Genomic DNA, 20,697 nt, shown 5'->3' with positions numbered 1-20,697 from the left:
CCATTTGCTCAGAAGAGTGCCAGCTGTCATTATCCTGGAGACAGCAGTAGCCAAATGCAGTGTCTGGAAGTTCAAAAGCTCTCCAGTTTTTATTACAGCAGAGGATTGCGGCTCTTGTTTGCTATGGCGTCCCCATTCTGGTTGAAGGTGGACAATTCATGAAATCAACTGCTGTGTTATTTTTTAAGACTGCCTGTAAATTCATTGCTGGAGATTTGAAACACTGTAGCTTCCATTTCTGGAGTATGTTTTCAGGCATTATGTGGAGCTCCTATTTGGCCGTTGTAGAGACTATTCAATCTATCATTTTTATCTTTTTATCTGTGTAGGTTTGCAGTCATATAGGTCATGGTTGTCTCAAAAAATAAAAGAGAGATGGTTTCAGAAAGGATGAAAGGCTTTCTATGTCCACTTGGATAGGGCGTTATTAAACCTATAATAGTGGTGGCCTATGACACCATTATCAATTATAATGCAATCGCAGCAGGTAGCACGTCTTCAAGAAAGTTCTAAAGAAGTTAATTTATCTTCAACTTAAAAGCACTTGAAATCAACATGTAGGGTTGGTCAGACATGAATTGAAAACGGCTTGTCTTGTTGGCTTTGATCACTAAGAAAAAGGCATGTGAGGCAAGTTGTACAAGGGTAGTTCATGAACACTATTGCCTACCAAATCCACAAGTACACTAAGGTCTGAGGAGTGTAAATTTCATCATGGGACAGCAAGCATGAGCGTTCCTGCACATATCCATGTTCCTGCCTGACCGTGCACTCTCATCCACGGAGACTTTATTTTACAATTCAACAGCTACACATGCACCCCAGGCAATGAACTTCAAAGTTTAATAGGAATGACTAGTCGGTCATGGTTTCCCAGCTCTCCGTGGATGTGTCAGCGACAGAGTATAATTAAGGTTTAAATCAGGACTGGTAGTTGAGACATAACACACTCATAGTGGTAGAAGAAACTGTTGCCACATGTACACCATAGCCCTAAACCTTTCTCTCAGTCAGATTGGACATTTGCCAGCTTTAACTTGTCAGTTTCCTAGTATATCAAACCTCAGTTTGAGGGCTGGTTGTACAGCTAATAGTTCAGTGCATTTACCCACTAATGGATGGGCATCGTGTGTGGTGCTTCCCGAAGCTTTATCCAAGTAGTCTCCTAAACTACACATATTATTTACGGTAGTGTGAATATGTCTGAAGCAGACTATTTCCTGCTTCCAAAATTGTCTGAAGTTCAAATGTGAAAACTGCTTGATAGTCAGTGACTGAAGGAGGAATTCAGACAGGTTGTGTCAGGACAGAACTACTACTCACTACTATGACTTATTGGTGATGTTTAGTTTATTGGTTAACATGTTTTATACCAGTGGGATGAATGATTGGGTAACGAAGCAGAATGAATGGTTTATATGAAAGGAATCTTGTGAACTATTTTTAAAGAATTTGAAATAAAAAAGCTTAACTTTTCATCTAGCGCCATTACCATTTCATAACCCAGCCTGCAAGTACAAAAATACAGAAAAAAACAAACAAAACCTTTATTGGCAAATGTTAACTAGCATTTAGCTTGAAGCATGATATTTAGTGCCATTAATTGTTAATCATACCACATAGAGCATTTCAACCAAGTTTTTAGTTGTATTTCTGAAAAAACAGATAATAGTACCATAGCTGTGTATGTCTAAATCGGCTTAAATGGTTGATATGACTGCAACTTCAGTACATTCTTGAAAAGCTGCTAACTTAGCTGTGAATTTGTGTCTCCACTGCTAATTTCACTGTTGTTGCTGGTGCTAAATGGGAACGTCATGCCCTTCAACTCAATCCTGAAGTGGTTAAATTGTTTTTGTTTTTTTTCCCACCTTCCAGACATTCACTTTTTGACAGACAATTTCAAAGGTCAGCTTCATCCTCTGACTGCATTACAGAGACATTTTCTCAACGCCTTTATTCTATTTTTTTTCCCCAGTTATTTATCTTTTATTCATACAGATAGTCTTTTAGAGATTGAAGATGCTTTTCTGTCTCAGACAGGCCATCTTTTTCTCTGAGTGTTTTTTAGCAAACAAGGGCCCGAATGGAGTCTTTGACTTCTAAAACCACATAATGATAGTTCTGTGAAAGGGGTACACTCAAACGAATTCGGGTCAGGGTAGGTGACTGGGGCTTATCTAAATTGTTTCTATGAAATTGGTTTTCCTCTGTGAAAGCCACTGGAACAATCCCACAGGGTAGGCTGATCCATTTCCAAAACATCCATGTTTTCTATTGGACCACTTCACATCAAATCTCAGCTATTAAAAAACAGCTTTTTTTTAGTCTCAGCTTTTAAAAAAGAGCCTGTTGTATGTTGGTGTCCTAAAAGAGGTCTGATAGTCGTGCAAAAAGACTTGTGTGTTTCAGTGTGAGACTTGATCTAAGCGACTCGGACTGGGTGATCCATACCACGGTCAATCTCATTTGACCTCCAGAGCCCACTTTGCTTAATCAGTGTCACCACTTAACCGTACCCTGACCAGTTTAAAGGGATTCTCAGGAGTGCTTTAGTTGGACTAGAACAAGATATGCATCTAGCCTCAGTAGCCTCCATGACGCATTACTGAGAACTGTCTTGATGCATTCTCAATCATCCAGGAAAGTAAATCTCCAAAAGTTGATTCTGTTCATCTGGTCGTAGCGTTTTGTGAGAGAAACATTTCGTCACTCATCCAAGTGACTTCTTCAGTCTCAGCTGACTGCAGGTTTCCCCAAATCTTATAATTTGCATAATGACTGAAACCAGCCCACTGAAGGAACAATGGGCTGGGAGGTCAGTTCCTTAATCTTAATTATGCAAATTCTCATGACCATTGACCATTGATCAATGGCCATGAGTACCATTCACAGAGAGTTGGGGAATGGCTGCAATCACAGCATTGTAAGATGGCGAAAGATGTACCCTTAGCCCCCCTCCTCAATTCAGAGATGGTCTTTCCCTTTTCACGTAAATGGCCTCCTTGACTCCGCGCTCAAACCAGCGTTCCTCCCTGTCCAAGATGTGTACATCCTCATCATTGAAAGAGTGTCCACTGGCCTGTAGGTGTAAATAGACTGCAGAGTCCTGGCCTGACGAGGTAGCTCTTCTGTGTTGTGCCATCCGCTTCGCCAAAGGTTGTTTGGTTTCCCCGATGTATAAATCCTGGCAATCCTCCTGGCACTTAACAGCGTACACTATGTTACTCTGTTTGTGTCGGGGGACCCGATGCTTGGGGTGGACCAATTTTTGGCGCAGCGTGTTTTGGGGTTTAAAAGCCACAGGGACCCAGTGATTAGAAAAAAATGTGTCTCAACTGCTCCGATACTCCTGACACATATGGGATCACTACAGGTTTTCACTTGGGCAGCGGTTGTTCTTCTCTCATGGATCGGCTGGAGCTTTCTTTAGGTGCCTTTCCAGCTTTGACAAAAGTCCAGCTGGGATAACCACATTTACTCAGGGCCTTCTTGATGTGCTGTTCTTCTGCCTCACTGGCCGCTGTGTCAGTGGGGATGGTGTTCGCTCTGTGTTGTAGCGTCCTGATGACACCCAGTTTGTGCTCCAGTGGATGATGAGAGTCAAACCTTAGATACTGATCCGTATGTGTAGGTTTACGGTACACGTCAGCTTTTAGATGTCCCCCATTACTGATGGAAATCTCACAGCCTAAGAAGGCTAACCTGCCACTTTTCATATCCTCCCTGGTGAATTTGATGTGTCGGTCCACTGAGTTAATGTGATCCGTGAAATGTGGTACGTCCTGAGATTTGATTTTCACCCAGGTGTCATCCACATATCTGAACCAATAGCTTGGTGGTGTTCCAGGGTAGGATAGCAAAGCCCTCTTTTCCACTTCTTCCATGTACAGATTGGCCACGATGGGTGAAACTGGGGAGCCCATGGCACACCCATGTTTCTGCCTGTAGATCTGACCCTTGTATGTGAAGTAGGTGGAATGAAGACACAGTTCCAAAAGCAAACACACTTGGTCGATGCTGAGAGTGGTCCTGTTGCTGAGGTTGGTGTCATCCTGTAATCTCTTACGGACTACCTCCAACGCTTCCGTGACTGGGATGCAAGTGAAGAGAGATGTAACGTCGTACGAGACCATGGTTTCATCTGCCTCCATAATGACATCTCTCACCTTCTCAACAAAATCCAGGATGTTCTGGATGTGGTGTTCAGAGCTGCCCACCAGCGGGTTGAGGATCAAAGCCAGAAACTTGGAGATGTTATAGGTGACAGAGTCGATCATGCAGACAATCGGTCTTAAAGGTGCTCCCTGTCCAGATGAACAGAATCAACTTTTGGAGATTTACTTTCCTGGATGATTGAGAATGCATCAAGACGTTTTAACCCACTTTGGCGAGGACTGCCTAAAGGTTGTACGTCAGTATGAGCAAACAGCACGTAAATGGTAAATGGTAAATGGCCTGTATTTATATAGCGCTTTACTAGTCCCTAAGGACCCCAAAGCGCTTTACATATCCAGTCATCCACCCATTCACGCACACATTCACACACTGGTGATGGCAAGCTACATTGTAGCCACAGCCACCCTGGGGCGCACTGACAGAGGCGAGGCTGCCGGACACTGGCGCCACCGGGCCCTCTGACCACCACCAGTAGGCAACGGGTGAAGTGTCTTGCCCGTTGCCTGTAGTCCTGTAGTTCCTGTAGTCCGCCGTCTTACGGCGGACTACAGGAACCACCTGGGATTCAGCCTCAGATGCCGACAAAACAGGAGTACTCCTAAGGGTCTGCAAATGAGCTCTTCAGTTAAGGCTTCCGGGCAACAAAAATCCTCCAGAGGGCACAGCATCAGTTGCTTAATGAACGCGTGAGGCAAACAAATTTTACCATCGACATGGTAAAATCTCAAGAGAAGCGGATCCGACAGAGACTGAAAATGGTTTTAGATGAGAATAATAAAACTGTGTTAAATAATTGATACGTCACCACAAATGCAACACTAAAAAAAGCAGAGTGTAATAATAAGGAGCGATAATCTAAAATGAAGCACACTTGGGAAGCTTTAAGGTTAGGAGTAAAATTGGGCTTTGGCACAGAGCAAATGTGAGTAGGACCTTAAAGTCAATCATTTCTGAGATTTTTTAATAGAAAAATAGAAAAGAAAATACTATTCACAAATATACATGGGATAGTCTGCATTTACATAATCCAGCAAGTTGATGCATTCTTATAAAGTTAAAATGACAAATACAAATACATAGGAGTCGGCACCGGTTTGTGGCAGCTACCATGTTTCCCAACCATATTTGAATAAAGTGGCGGGGAAAGACATCTCCTTTGACTAATTGTGTTATGTCTGTGGCCACATGTAGTAAACCAAAAGGTGGAGGAGAAGAGAAGTTATGAGTGTTTGCATGCTGTTGAGGTACATTTAAATTTGTGTCTGCACCTTCACACTCAAGATATGAAGGATCATACCTATGTTTTATCATCTCAGATGGGATTGATTCCCTTCACCAAAGAAATTGGCATCTTAATAAAAATCTCATTCTCTTCCTTCTACACCTCAAGCCTCATCTCCAAAAATGAAGGCAGGCCTATAATACACAAAAACCTGCAGACATGTGCTCATTTATTCCAGATATTGTTAGAATGACTTATTGTCAGCAGATTAGACACGTGACCCTCCCGTCTCCAGATAGCTGACAACAACAGCTGTTTATAAGCTAATATTGTGCCAGCTAATGTTAGGCTTGAGTTTTCTAAAAATCACAGTTTCCCTCTGATAAACAGTTTGATTACATTCTCACATCTTTTGAGCGTTTATTCATTAAGCATTAGAGCAAACAGTATCCAATAGGGGTGGGCGATATAAACGATATAAATTTGGCCAACGATAGATTTTGACTATATCACTCTACCGCGATAGCGCGTGTTGATGATGTCATCAAGCTGCGACTGTTTTGGTCGAAAGCATCGCAGCAGCTACAACCATTATCATCTGCAAATTATGCCGGACGACAGTCATAGCAAAGAGATGAAGCACTTTTGAAATATGGGGAAAGCCAAAAACTGCGCTTCCTCCACTTCCGTAACATTGATTCATTAATGTTGAATTCTCTCACATCTGTTCTATTCCCATGTTGTTGCAGTATATTAATGACTAACCTCGTATTGTGGATGAATAATCTCAGTTGTTCTCCTGACTGAAGTTTGGCCCGTGTATAGCATCCTGCTATGCGATTGCATTTGTCCCTAACCACCAGAATCCCTCACGTTAACTTTTATCGAGTGGAAAAAATTTGGCGTTCATCCTCCAGCTTCACTGTGCTAATGTTATGCTAACATAGCTGTGTCGCTAGCAGTCACGTAGCACAAAATTATATACCAAGTAGTCAAACTTCAGTAACCCTGCAAACGCCACTGCTGTTTAGTTTTCTGTCTTCATTTATGTTGGAAGTGATAGCAGAGCTGTACGTTTTAATTAGTTTCAAAAATTTCTGTCAGAACATGGTATGTCATGTTTACGTGTAAACTAGCGAGCTAACGTCCTGTTAACTTGTAACTCCGTTAAATTTAATAAATTCTATTTTCATGGATGCCAGGATGTTAAACTTGATTGCTGCACCCGATAAAGCAGCAACGCTGATGATTTAATTAAAGATAAAAGAATTTCGACCGTTTTTAACTCTCAGTGTTTGTTTGACTTTGGGACCTGAAGCGAACGGAGTTTTGGACCCAGATTGCTCCGCGAAGCTCCTCACTACGGCAGCCGTAATGCTCTGACAATCCATCAAGCAGTGCGGCTTACCAAAGTTGTACTAAAACATTTTTAACAGATTTCTGCCAAAATCGGTTCGAGGTCAGTAAGCACAACCAGAATTCATACATAAGGCACACTCTCGATTTTTGAGAAAATTAAAGGATTTTAAGTGTCCCTTATAGTGTGGAAAATGCGTTATACAGAAGAAAAGAATATATCGCGATATATATCGTTACCGCACGTGCTTCAAATTATATCGCGATATGGATTTTAGGCCATATCGCCCAGCCCTAGTGTCCAACAATTTCAGATCCACTTCAAAGATAATCTCACTAATATCAGCTATTAACAGCTAACAGTAGCTAACAGCAGCAATAACAGCTTACCAACAGTTCAGCATATCCTCAATAACTCACCTCAGTATTGTCATTGGTTAGCTTCTCTGACTCATTGAACCGTGTCTCAGAGTTTTACATCCTCCTCCAGACTAAATAATAGTGCACTCCTATCACTCTGCATTCACAGCTGTCACGGCTGGCGGGGTGAGCCGTGTGGTGTTGGAGGAAAAGGAGGACCCAAAATGCGGCAGTGACTGATGATTCGAGTGATGTTTATTTACAAGTGGTGGAGTGGCAAAAACAGGCAGTGAGACATGACAAAACAACTGAAGAAACCTAAACTGGGAGAACTAAATGACAAACCTGAGACCATACAAAAGGGGTGCGGGGCAGAGAGACGCAGAGACAGGAACGGAACACCATAGAACGCAGACGAGCCAACAACGAACACAGACCAACACCCACTAAATATACACACACAAGGTAATCAGGTAATCACACACAGGAGGGAAGAACAGCTGAACCTAATACACATGAGGACCGGAGGAGACAAGCTGAACACAATGACAACAGACACAGACTTTCAGAACAAAACAGGAAATCTAGGACCCGAACCGGACACAAGGGGGGAGGACACAGAATAACTAGAACAGAGGGAAATAATCACAAAACACAAAACGCTGGGTCAACGACCCAGGACCATGACAGTACCCCCCCCTCCAAGGGCTGGCTCCCGACAGCCCAAAACAAAAAACGGACGACCAACCCAGGGCGGGCGGCGGGGGACCAGGACGGAGGGACCAACACCGAACAAAAACAAGCTCCAGCGAACCAAGGGAATTGTCCAAAACGAAAACACACATGCTGGAGTACGAGAACAAAACACAGTTCAGGAGGCCGGCCCGGAGGCTGACAACTCAGAAGTCCAGGCCAATTCCTCTTCTGAGGCCGGCCACGTAGGCGACACAGACCCAAAAGCCGACCGTGGTGGTCGGCTTTTGGGCAGTGGTGGTGAAACGGAAACCGTTCAGGGGGCCGACCGTGCACGCGGCGGCGACGGGGAAACCGTTCAGGCGGCCGACCGTGCGGACGGCAACGGCGGCGACGAGGAAACAGTTCAGGCGGACGGCAACGGCGCCACAAGTCTGGAGGCCGGCCGCGCGGCAGGCAGCGGCAGCATCTGGGGGGTCGTCCATATCGACGATGATGCCCGACTAGCGGCCCAGCAGACGACCGCTGATGTCGAGGCGGCAGTCCGGGACCCGATGGTGGCGTGGCCCCCGCAGGACCAGGCGAGGCAGAAGCAGAGGCCGGACCAGGCGAGGCAGAAGCAGAGGCCGGACCAGGCGAGGCAGAAGCGGATGATGCAGCAGGCGGCTGGACGGGCTCCTCGGGCCCTCCAGCTGATGAGGCAGGAAGCTGGCTAGGTTCCCCTGAACCTCCAGCTGGCGAGGCAGGAAGCTGGCTAGGTTCCCCTGAACCTCCAGCTGGCGAGGCAGGAGGCCGGACGGGCTCCTCGGGCCCTCCAGCTGGCGAGGCAGGAGGCCGGACGGGCTCCTCGGGCCCTCCAGCGAAAACAGTCTCTGGACCAGTGGGCACCGGGGCCCCTGGAACACACAGGGCGGAACCAGCAGGCGCACGAGCCTCTGGCAGGAACGGGTCGGAACCAGCAGGCGCACGGGCCTCTGGCAGGGACAAAACGGACTGCAGCTGCGCGGAGCACCGACCCTGCTCAGGTAGCCACAGCCGGGTGCAGTCCTCAGCTGGGTTCTTAGCCTCCAGGGGTCCAGAGTCAGCTGAGGGCTGTAATTTAACCTCTGGTGAGGCCCTGGAGCAAGTAACAGTCTCTAAACTAGCCAGCTGTTGAGGAACGATTGCATTTTTAACGTGTTTGTCTCTCTGCAAATAATACGTACTAGAAAAAGAGTCCAAAATGGGAGGCACAGACGCAGCCTCCCGTACAGAGGGAGTCTGTGAAGACGGAGACTGCATGGATGACTGGGCTAGCGGGGATACCGGAGGCCGAGTTGAATGCGGCTGTGCAGCTAAACGAGCTTGCGGCTGTGCAGCTAAACGAGCTAAAGACAGCTCAGCAGGAGAATGAACAGGCAACAAACAGTTCTCCTTGTCGTCTGCTGCACCAAACAAAGCCCCTGGATAAACTGTTCCACAGTCCAAAACAGAAAAAGGGTCCTTCTCACTCAACACAGCCGGCAGTTCTGAAGTCCTAATCTCCGGCTGTAGGGTGACGCGCCGACGGCGCGATCGTCGCTTCCTCCCGGGCAAAACCTCCGGCGGGCCGGGCAAAACCTCCGGCGGGAGAAGCTGACGTGACTGTTCCGGGGCGGCCGTAGTCCGCTGCTGCTGGACAAAGTCTGTGGATTCCCGAGCTCGCACCACCCCCCGGGCTTTATGCAGGTTGCAAATTAAGCCTGAAACTCCCTTAAGCTGGCAGAGGTAGGGATTTCCTTCCAGGATTGCCTCGATGGCTTTTAACCCCACCACTTTTGCCCTTGCGTTGGTGGTGTGGGTTACCCAGTCCATCAGGCGTTGGATGCGTGCGAGGTCGCTCTCTCCAGACAAAGCTGCTAGATCCATCTTGTGGTCGGCTCGTACTGTCACGGCTGGCGGGGTGAGCCGTGTGGTGTTGGAGGAAAAGGAGGACCCAAAATGCGGCAGTGACTGATGATTCGAGTGATGTTTATTTACAAGTGGTGGAGTGGCAAAAACAGGCAGTGAGGCATGACAAAACAACTGAAGAAACCTAAACTGGGAGAACTAAATGACAAACCTGAGACCATACAAAAGGGGTGCGGGGCAGAGAGACGCAGAGACAGGAACGAAACACCATAGAACGCAGACGAGCCGACAACGAACACAGACCGACACCCACTAAATATACACACACAAGGTAATCAGGTAATCACACACAGGAGGGAAGAACAGCTGAACCTAATACACATGAGGACCGGAGGAGACAAGCTGAACACAATGACAACAGACACAGACTTTCAGAACAAAACAGGAAATCTAGGACCCGAACCGGACACAAGGGGGGAGGACACAGAATAACTAGAACAGAGGGAAATAATCACAAAACACAAAACGCTGGGTCAACGACCCAGGACCATGACAACAGCTGAGGTAAACAGCTTACATAAATAGGGAAAATTCCAGGGCAGATCTCTGGACTCTGGAGCAAACAGGAGCAGAAACAGACTGACCACCACTGTACATTCTAAATGTAATGTTTTTGACTGCCGTATTTTTTGGACCATGAGGCCCACTGTCTATGAACAGGTCTGTTTTCATACACAAGGCGCATCAGATTATAGGGCGCATTAACCTCCTACGACCTGGCGTCCACATATGTAGAAATCACATTCTGGGTTGTCTAGACCAAAATATAAGATTTTGCTCTACGAGTATGCTTTACTGCCACTGTTCTATCGAAATTTACAACGAATGTCCTCATCTCATTTTTCTCAAAAACAAAAATTAGGTAAAAAAAAAAATCTGGTAATTCTTCAGGTCCCAAACAGCCCAAATAGCAAATAGAATTTAAAAATGCATGCCATGAAAGAGTTCGGATTTGAGGTTAATCGAAACAAAAGTCAAATGTTATTCAACTGATTCTTCTTGCTTCCTCCACTTCCGTACCATTGATTCATTAATGTTGAATTCTCTTGAGGCTTCCTCGTATTGTTCATGGATTATCTCAGGTGTTCTCCTGACTGAAGTTTGGTCCGTTTACAGCATCCTGCCATGTGATTGCATTTCTCACTAACCATCGGAAACCCTCGCGTTAACTTTTATCGAGTGGAAGAAAGTTAGCGTTTTGGACCCAGATTACTCCGAGTCCAAGAGGGTCCTGACTACGGTAGCCGTAATGCTCCGACAATCCATCAAGCGGTGCGGCTTCGTAGCTTTCCAAAGTCGTACTAGAACATTTTTTGACAGATTTTTTTAGTTCCGTGTACCACATACAATCAGTTCAAGGTCAGTAAGCACAACCAGAATTCATACATAAGGCGCACCGGATTATAAGGCGCTCTGTCGATTTTAAGCGTGACTTTATAGTGCGGAAAATACGGTACAATGTAACATAAATCAGTCATGAATCAGTCATCTAACTTTTACTAAGGTTTAATGCCTCTACAATGGTCTTACTATAGCTTTTGTAAAAAATGGCTTTTCTAATAGTAATGTGGACTACAGAACATCACTATATTAATACAGTGGGGCAAAAAAGTATTTAGTCAGCCACCGATTGTGCAAGTTCCCCCGCTTAAAATGATGACAGAGGTCAGTAATTTGCACCAGAGGTACACTTCAACTGTGAGAGACAGAATGTGAAAAAAAAATCCATGAATCCACATGGTAGGATTTGTAAAGAATTTATTCCTAAATTAGGGTGGAAAATAAGTATTTGGTCACCTCAAACAAGGAAAATCTCTGGCTCTCACAGACCTGTAACGTCTTCTGTAAGAAGCTTTTCTGTCCCCCACTCGTTACCTGTATGAATGGCACCTGTTTGAACTCATCATCTGTATAAAAGACACCTGTCCACAGCCTCAAACAGTCAGACTCCAAACTCCGCCATGGCCAAGACCAAAGAGCTTTCGAAGGACACCAGGAAAAGTATTGTAGACCTGCACCAGACTGGGAAGAGTGAATCTACAATAGGCAAGCAGCTTGGTGTGAAAAAATCAACTGTGGGAGCAATCATCAGAAAATGGAAGACATACAAGACCACTGATAATCTCCCTCGATCTGGGGCTCCACGCAAGATCTCATTCCGTGGGGTCAAAATGATCATGAGAACGGTGAGCAAAGATCCCAGAACCACACGGGGGGACCTGGTGAATGACCTGCAGAGAGCAGGGACCAAAGTAACAAAGGTCACCATCAGTAACACACTACAATGGCAGGGAATCAAATCCCGCAGTGCCAGACGTGTTCCGCTGCTGAAGCCAGTGCATGTCCAGGCCCGTCTGAAGTTTGCCAGAGAGCACATGGATGATACAGCAGAGGATTGGGAGAATGTCATGTGGTCAGATGAAACCAAAGTAGAACTTTTTGGTATAAACTCAACTCGTCGTGTTTGGAGGAAGAAGAATACTGAGTTGCATCCCAAGAACACCATACCTACTGTGAAGCATGGGGGTGGAAACATCATGCTATGGGGCTGTTTTTCTGCCAAGGGGACAGGACGACTGATCCGTGTTAAGGACAGAATGAATGGGGCCATGTATCGTGAGATTTTGAGCCAAAACCTCCTTCCATCAGTGAGAACTTTGAAGATGAAACGAGGCTGGGTCTTCCAAAATGACAATGATCCAAAACACACCGCCCGGGCAACAAAGGAGTGGCTCCGTAAGAAGCATTTGAAAGTCCTGGAGTGGCCTAGCCAGTCTCCAGACCTCAACCCCATAGAAAATCTGTGGCGGGAGTTGAAAGTCCGTGTTCCTCGGCGACAGCCCCAAAACATGACTGCTCTCGAGAAGATCTGCATGGAGGAATGGGCCAAAATACCAGCTACTGTGTGTGCAAACCTGGTAAAGACCTATAGTAAACGTTTGACCTCTGTTATTGCCAACAAAGGTTATGTTACAAAGTATTGAGTTGTATTTTTGTTATTGACCAAATACTTATTTTCCACCCTGATTTACGAATAAATTCTTTACAAATCCTACCATGTGGATTCATGGATTTGTTTTTCACATTCTGTCTCTCACAGTTGAAGTGTACCTCTGGTGCAAATTACTGACCTCTGTCATCATTTTAGGTGGGGGAACTTGCACAATCGGTGGCTGACTAAATACTTTTTTGCCCCACTGTATATCACAAATGTTTCACATACATGTGAAGGAAGCGCACTGCTGCTGTGTGGTGTTTTGCGGCATGTGTGGGATACGGATCATCAGCGATGTGGCGACAGAACTCAGACGCACTGACACATGTACATATGCACACTTACACGCTCCCACACACTTTATTTAGCAGCATTAATCATGGTATCTTTGGAAGTTTCAGAGGAGGTTCAGAGAAACCATTTCAGCTTCAAAAAGATTTTTTTTTTCTTCCCTGCTTTCTCCCGCTGGTTCATTCGTCATTATTATTACAGGATTAATCCTCGTCTCTCACTTCTTCACTATTGTCGTCTTAGCGTCTTCCTCCCACCATCTCATCTTTCTAAAGTCTTTTTTTTCTGAGGTGATGAAGAAGTCGCATCTCTCATGTGGATACTGTAGCAAATCCAGAATTTCCACAGTCGGCCTCGATAACTGAGTCATCAGGTGATGCAATCAAACATTTCCCCTGGTTCACACTTCTGTCACTTCTTCGCTTTGTTGTCATTCATGGGGTCTGAATAAATGTAGATGAACTGTATAATTTCTTGTGGGATAGATATAAAAACACTAGCATGGGAAGCCTTCAGCACAGAGCACACACATACTGATAATCATACAGAATAATGAGTACATGCTTTGCCCTACAGTCAGAGAGGGCATTTATGGCCTTTCAGCTCTTATGTAAAACACATTAAATAAAATAACAAGGACACACACATTTGCAAACACAGGACTAGACAGTTCTGAGCCTGCTCAGTTAGTCGGTCACCTCGAGAAGTGGCAAGGTTACATGAAGGCTGGTATTCCTGGGCACACAGATATACACACATTCAATGAATCTGTGTGGTCCATGACGATGTAGCTGCAGGCCCACCCACAAGTCACTGAAGGGTTGGACACACACGACGCTGCTCCAGGTTTTTATTGGAAATGAATTTAGCCCAGGCATACACCCATACAAGCCTTAAATCATCCATTCTCATCTACGGCAGATTAATTATTTAATGGTCCATAATGTGCAACCGCTGTCCTCTCACAGCTCCGAATATTAATACATATTTAGGTCACATTTGTATTCTGCTGCTGTTTGATTATGCAGAATGGCGGACTTGATGATTCAGGGCAATTTCACGGTGCCGACATCGAAGTAGTATCAGCGGTGGATACATGAGAGCTTTCTGGGAGGGATCTTCCTTGTCTTTGTTGTGCAGATTTCTGAGACAGACCGATGTCTTTCTCATGAACAGGCTGAAATTTATCCTCTTTTGTTGCCAGTTTTCATTATTTTTTTTGGCCGGGTGTCTCTCCAGAGATGAGGCAGCGAGCAGCCAGACTTCCCTCCATGGAAACACTTGCCATTGGAAAATAGAGCAGCTCGCGTTTTCTGCCAAAAGGCGGCTGTAAACTAATTTCAACCCTCCCTCTCACCTACACGTACGTGTGCAACTTGCAAACACAAGTACATTTAGCTCCAGAAAATTAATTCAGGGGTTTGAAGTATTGAGTGAAACATTCAGGATTTACAACCATGGTTTTTTTCACAGTCCCCCATTTTAAAGTTTAATTTCACCTATTAACTTGACCACAAATTAGTTTTGAGTACTTTGAGGCTTCTTCACAGGCAACTAGTTTTGTGTCACTTAGCAAAATGTGATGAAGTGATTGATTTGACCCTGACAGAATGTTTCCTGCAACTCCTGTGTTGCTTTCGCTTTAGATCACTGTGCACTGTTACTATGGAGCATCTCTAATCACCTTAGCTGCGTTTGCTTAATCTGAGCAGACTGTATAACTCTAAAGCTGCTTGTGTCCTTGGAAACAGTTTTTATAGTTTGTACCACATCATCGATTATAAACTTTTGACAGATTCCCTTTGGAAACCACAAATACCAAAGTCGTCACACTTGCTTCTCAGTGTTTTACAGATGACGATTTATGGTTGCCATTGTAAGCCACTCCATGGAGTCTTCATACTTTCCTTGATCTTAGGCTGGTGTCACATACATCTAGAGACTGATTGGTGACTGGTTGGCGACTGGTTGGCATGGGCAGCATCTAATATGTCCTTTCTGAGCTCCATGTTGTGATCATTTTTGATCATACGCCACTGTGTTTGTCCACGGCCATCCAGCATTTTGTTTTCTTAGAATGTACTGTATTGTTAATGTGACCACTCCTAATCTTCTCTGTTTTCTCTGGTGGATTTCTGTTGTTGTTTTTTTTAAGCCTAAGGATAGACTTTTTCACTTGTACTGAGAGCAGATTTCAAATGTAAATACTACATTTGGGATCCACTTACAACCTTTTAAGAGTTTTTGAATCAATAATCCAATTACCGCTGGTCCCCTGACCAAAAATAATTACTTTAAGCTCACGTTAAGCCAGTATTCATTCTGAGTCTTTATTCGTTATAGAACTGTAGCTTAAATATTTTTGGAAATGTCTAAAAATTTGGGTACCTACTGTATTGGACCTTATTATATCCTAATATTAAAGCATTAATCCAGTGACAAGTGTCACCTTATCTTTTCTTATCTAAAATTCTCCCCCTCAAATTCACATTCTGACCTTGTGTTTACCCCTCGCTCAAGTGAAAATTGGCCAGAAATGAGAGGAGCTTGCTTAAAAGTCCAATTGTTTCTCCCCACAAACGAGAAACAAATTTGTAGACAAATACAACCTTCACACAGAAAAACAACTTATCTTGCACCCCTCATTCAAACTGAGGCTTGTTTGGCATGCCATTTTAAGTGTGCATTCATTTCAACTGAAGTGACACAGCATGACTGCCGCAGGGCCAAGCCAAACCCTCACCATTCTATATAATGATGCTGTTTGTAATTGAAATCAAATTGAAAATCGTAACCACCCTAATGAAAGTTTCCTATGTGACAAGTGGAAGCTTCCACAGTTTGCTTTTCCGTCTGTTCCTTTCTCTCATTTCCTTCCTCCCTTTGTAAATTTCCAGTTTTGAGTCTTTACATCATATCATATTTTTCCTTTTTTGCCCCTTTTTTCCTGCTGTCCATCACTGATTCTTTACCCGATTCATCTCACCTTTTAGATTATTCTGCTTTTATTCCCTTGCTTTTTTGTTTGTTTGTTTGATCATGCAACTACAGTGGATGATCGCAGAATTTTGTCGTTGGTTAAGAAAAATCTATTCACAATAACTAGCCAAGAGACACTGTCAGAAATGCAAATACAAAGGGTTTATATCTAGGTGCAAACCACTGGTTACACTCAAGAACAAGAAGACTAGATCAAATGTTTCCAGAAAACACATGAGAGCCTCCACAGTCCTGAAAAAACCCAGCTAGCACTGCACTATGAACGCATACTGCAAAAGCAACCCAAAGAGTTTATGAAGGCCAAGTCATTCGCATGATTTCAACGCAATAGAGCATCTTTTTCAGTTATTAAAAACAAAACTGAATGTAGAAAGACCCAGAAACAAGCAGCAACTGAAGGCATCTGCAGCACACAGGCCAGAGAGGAAGCTAAAAAAAGTAGCAAGCAATCAGTCAAGAGATGTTGCTAAGTGGTATATAAAATACAATGCTGGGAAGCTATTAAACAGTGACTTTAAAATATATATATATATATCATAGACCTAAATGATGCCACCCTATTCCTGCCTTTTCAGTGATCGACGCTCATGACACATTTGGCTGCTTGTGCTTGTTAAGAATTGACCATGCTAAATATGCCCTCAAAGACAATCTTCTACCAGCCATCCAGCAGTGATTTGGTGACAATCTGTGCATTTTCCAGCATGATGGAGCACCTTGTCACAACGCAAAGGAGATAACCAAGTGGCTCCATTTTGCATCCATGGCCAGAAAACTTTCCAGATCTTAATCAAATCTGTAGTCAATCCCCAGAAAGCAGGTGGGCAGGCAGAAGCCCACAAACTGATCTACTTCAAGCACTGATAAGGCAGGATTGGTTCATCTAGAATTTGACCCAGAAGCTAACGTTCTGCATCCCACAGAGAATTGTAAAAGTTATGAAGAAGAAGGATCGAGGCTGTAAATAGTGACTCTTTGGATAAATGTGATTTATTTGCCAATAAAACTCTAAAAGCTGTGAAATATTTGTAATTGTTTTTCACCATATCATAGAAAAATGTTTTTAAAAAATCTAAATAGAAATTCATAATTCAGTATCAGCCTGAAAAATCTAATATTGTTCTGCCTCCAATTTATTGTAAATTCAGCGTCCCGTACCATTCACCACTACCTCTCTGTCCCTCCTCGCTGCAGGGGTGAAGGCGGTTTTCTCCGGTCATTATCACCGTAACGCCGGGGGCTGCCACGGTGGCCTGGACATGGTCGTAAGCTCGGCCATCGGCTGCCAGCTGGGAGAGGACACCCACGGAGTCAGGGTGGTGGTAGTGACTGCAGACAACGTCATCCATCGCTACTACAGCCTGGAGCAGCTGAGGGCTCGAGGCTTAGACGAGGACCTCAAGAAACTCCTGCAGGCCTGAGCGAACACTCAAACAACGATGAAGCTGGGTGTTTTGTTAACCGACTAGTATATTTTACATTCAGCACATTGTTGCAACGTGCTACAGTATTATGAGATCACTTGTTCTAATCAGACAGGAGATTTATTCTTATGGTCTACCAGACCCAGATTTGGGTTCTCCAACGACTGAATCATCAAAAACTCTGTTAATTTCATCAAAGTGAAAACAACATAATTTAAATAGTTATGAGAAGAAAAGCAGTGAATTCAAAGCCAGCAAAAATGTCAGTCACAGGTAGTCACGTGTACAGAAGCTTCCAGTTTATGTTGTCTCGACTGAATGTTTTCTTGCAAGCATCTCTTGGAGGGTTAGATGTTATCTGTGCTTCCCACTCTCCTAAAAGCGCCACACAGATCTTTGAATGTGTTTTAAGACTCGTGGGTTCTTCTATTGACAAGTGCAGTCCTCCTGTATCTGAAGTAGCATCACATCCTCAGGCACTAGCTCAGTCTGTCTGTGCGGTCCAGTGCATGTGTTATGTGTGTGACTTTGAGCACATCCAGAGTTTTCCATTTTTAAAAGAAGATTCCAACTTAAAACAGTGAAGCGGGCTTGGGCTTTGTTTGCTCAGTTTCTCTTTGGAACATTCCAGAGGCATGATGGGAGATGTAGGACACAACAAGAGTATGTAAAAAGGATGAGACTGAGGGGGGGAAAGGTCCACCTCAGCTCTTGTTTCTTTAATGTAATCAGTTCAAAATTGTGAAAAGTTGGAATTTTCCTTTTAATGTTCCTAAATTGTCTTCTTTGCTCTTCCTGCAGTCTGAAGCCTTTTTTGGACATCCTATGCAATCTTTAACATCACCTTATGATGTGTGTATGTGTTTTCTGTTTAATGTTGTACATCTGTCATCTCTTTGTTTGTAGCCCCCCCCCCCCCCCCCCCCTCCCTCTTTTTAACAGTTATCAAGAGTCTTTTAATATAAGCTGACCTCACAGATTGTTCTTTATCATTGTCAACTACAACAAAACTGACAATCTTACTTTTAACTAAGACTAGTTTTAAGCTTACTGGTTTTTCATTGGCACAGTAAACAAATACACCACCATGTGACCACCTTAGAATAAAAAAAAAACAGACTTGCCCATGTTTGAACATTTATACAGTTGAGCTGCAGCTCTGGCTCAGGTTTGGAGAGAAAGTAAACAGCGAGGTTGATATCTGTGTGATAAAATGGAAAAACTGCCAAACAAAGAAGATGTCCTGGCCAGGACTTCATGTTTCATGCTGTAGTCGTTGTTTACAAATGCAGAATTTAGATTGAAGCTTGATTTTCATTTTTAATTCCAGCATAAGCTCGCCACAGACATGCTAACTTGCAACCGAAACCTGCTCAGATGGGAGTGGACATTAAAGCTCCACTCTGCATATTTGCATTCATATTCATACGTCTGTACAGATTACACGCTGCGCTACTTCATGTGCTCATGAAGGCAATTTAAAGCCTAGCGTGGTGGAATGGTGGACCTGCCACTAACAAGGGAATCTAAATGAATAGGTGATTACACAATGTAAATAAATTGGATGGCAAAGGAATTGGGACCATAAATAGTTTCTATAATAACTCGTGATTTAATCAGAATCTCTCGAAAAATTTAAGATTGCTTCATATTACCCATGAATGACTCTGTAGTGCGAGTGCTGCAATATCCACCCGTGGCTCCCAGTTACGATTTTATTGAAGCATAGATCAAACTGACTGTGATTTTCTCACGCTGTGATGCGGCTCAGATGAAAATATTTCATCATTAGGCTGGAGCTTGAGTCGAAATTTAGGATGCGGCAGCTCACACTTCAAGCACACCTAGTTCGCTTTAATCCGCACACGTCAGCGTCTGCGCAGCAAACCAGACCCGGAGACGTAAATAAAGAAATGAAGTGCAATTGTCCGATGAAAGCCAAACTTAAGGAGGTGTCAGACCGATGATGTGACGGTGCTGCGGTGTGTCCGCGGGAGGAGGAGGACAGTATTTCCTGACCGTTTAGTCACAGCGTTAACGCTCGACTCCCTGCAGGCTTATTTGGGAGCCAATGGTCCTGGAATTGTCTTTTAAAATGGACGTTTCTGAAACTAAATGACTTTCTTTGTGAGCCCTAAATCACTCTACTCAATTACACTTTCCACACACAGACTCTCACACTCTCCCTGACCGACTGGGAACCTAACAGAGTTGTCATGGCAACCATTTAGCAACACATCTGTGTGTGTCTCGGAGAGAGACTGCAAGTGTCGGAGAGAAAGTCTACTTACTCCTCGTGTGTGTGTGTGTGTGTGTGTGTGTGTGTGTGTGTGTGTGTGTGTGTGTGTGTGTGTGTGTTCGTTCGTGTTCGGCCCTGGTCTGGTGGGTACTGTAGGTGATTTTCCATCGGCGATGTGATCACTGACCTCATTTCACACTGACGGATTCGGTCTCTTTTCCAAAAAGTCGGCGTGCGATAGAGGGAGGAGGCGGCATCTGAGAGGAATGGATAATGAGTGTGATGTGTGAAAGACGACTGAGTCCATCTCCTTCATTTCCTGTCTGAGAAGGAACCTTATGTCCTTATCTATTTTTATATCCTCCCCGGTAGACGAGCTCAGCCACTTTGTTCTTTTATCTGTTTTGAGGATGTGTGTCTAAATTTTGTTTTTGTGCATGTTTCTTCCATAAATGTGTGCGTGTGTGTGTGTGTGTGTGTGTATATATATATATATATATATATATATATATATATATATATATATATATATATGTATATATATGTATATGTATATGTGTATATATATATGTGTGTATATATGTATATATATATATATATATATATATATATATATATATATATATATATATATATATATATATATAAGAACATATATATATGTTCTTATATATATTATATATATATATATATATATGTATGTATGTGTTGGGGGATGGCATTACACAACTTTGACTTGTTCCTGTGTTGAATTCTAACAAATGACCATACTGAACAATATTACTGTGACAGCCAATTGTATTTTTATAATAAATGTTGATTTTTCTCTAACAGTGACTAACTCTGTGATTTATTTTTTTTGTGTGTTCATTCATTTGTAGCCGTTACCACTTTACAAGCTCAGCTCACACAAACAATTTCTCATGCATGTGTCTAAACGGCAGTGAGATGTAGTGTTAATTTGTATTATACAAGAACTTTGGACACTTCTGAAATCCGCTCCCAGGAA

The 20,697-nt window shown here is 43.6% G+C and overlaps 1 protein-coding gene across 3 annotated transcripts in view; it reads left to right on the top strand.

The window, feature by feature from the left end:
* cpped1 (calcineurin-like phosphoesterase domain containing 1) overlaps window positions 1-18,572 on the top strand; it is a 59,863-nt gene extending 41,291 nt beyond the window's left edge. For all 3 annotated transcript variants that reach the window (XM_082543252.1, XM_082543254.1, XM_082543253.1), the window contains exon 6: window positions 17,220-18,572. In XM_082543252.1, the coding sequence (XP_082399378.1) occupies window positions 17,220-17,446 (227 nt within the window). In that variant the 3' untranslated portion in view covers window positions 17,447-18,572. The remainder of the gene's footprint in view (window positions 1-17,219) is intronic.
* The last annotated feature ends 2,125 nt before the right edge of the window (window positions 18,573-20,697 follow it).

This window comes from Aulonocara stuartgranti (assembly GCF_965226115.1).
Source record: "Aulonocara stuartgranti genome assembly, chromosome: 8".
NCBI lineage: Eukaryota > Metazoa > Chordata > Actinopteri > Cichliformes > Cichlidae > Aulonocara > Aulonocara stuartgranti.
Note: the sequence above shows the minus strand (reverse complement) of the source record. Positions and strands in the feature narration are given on the sequence as shown.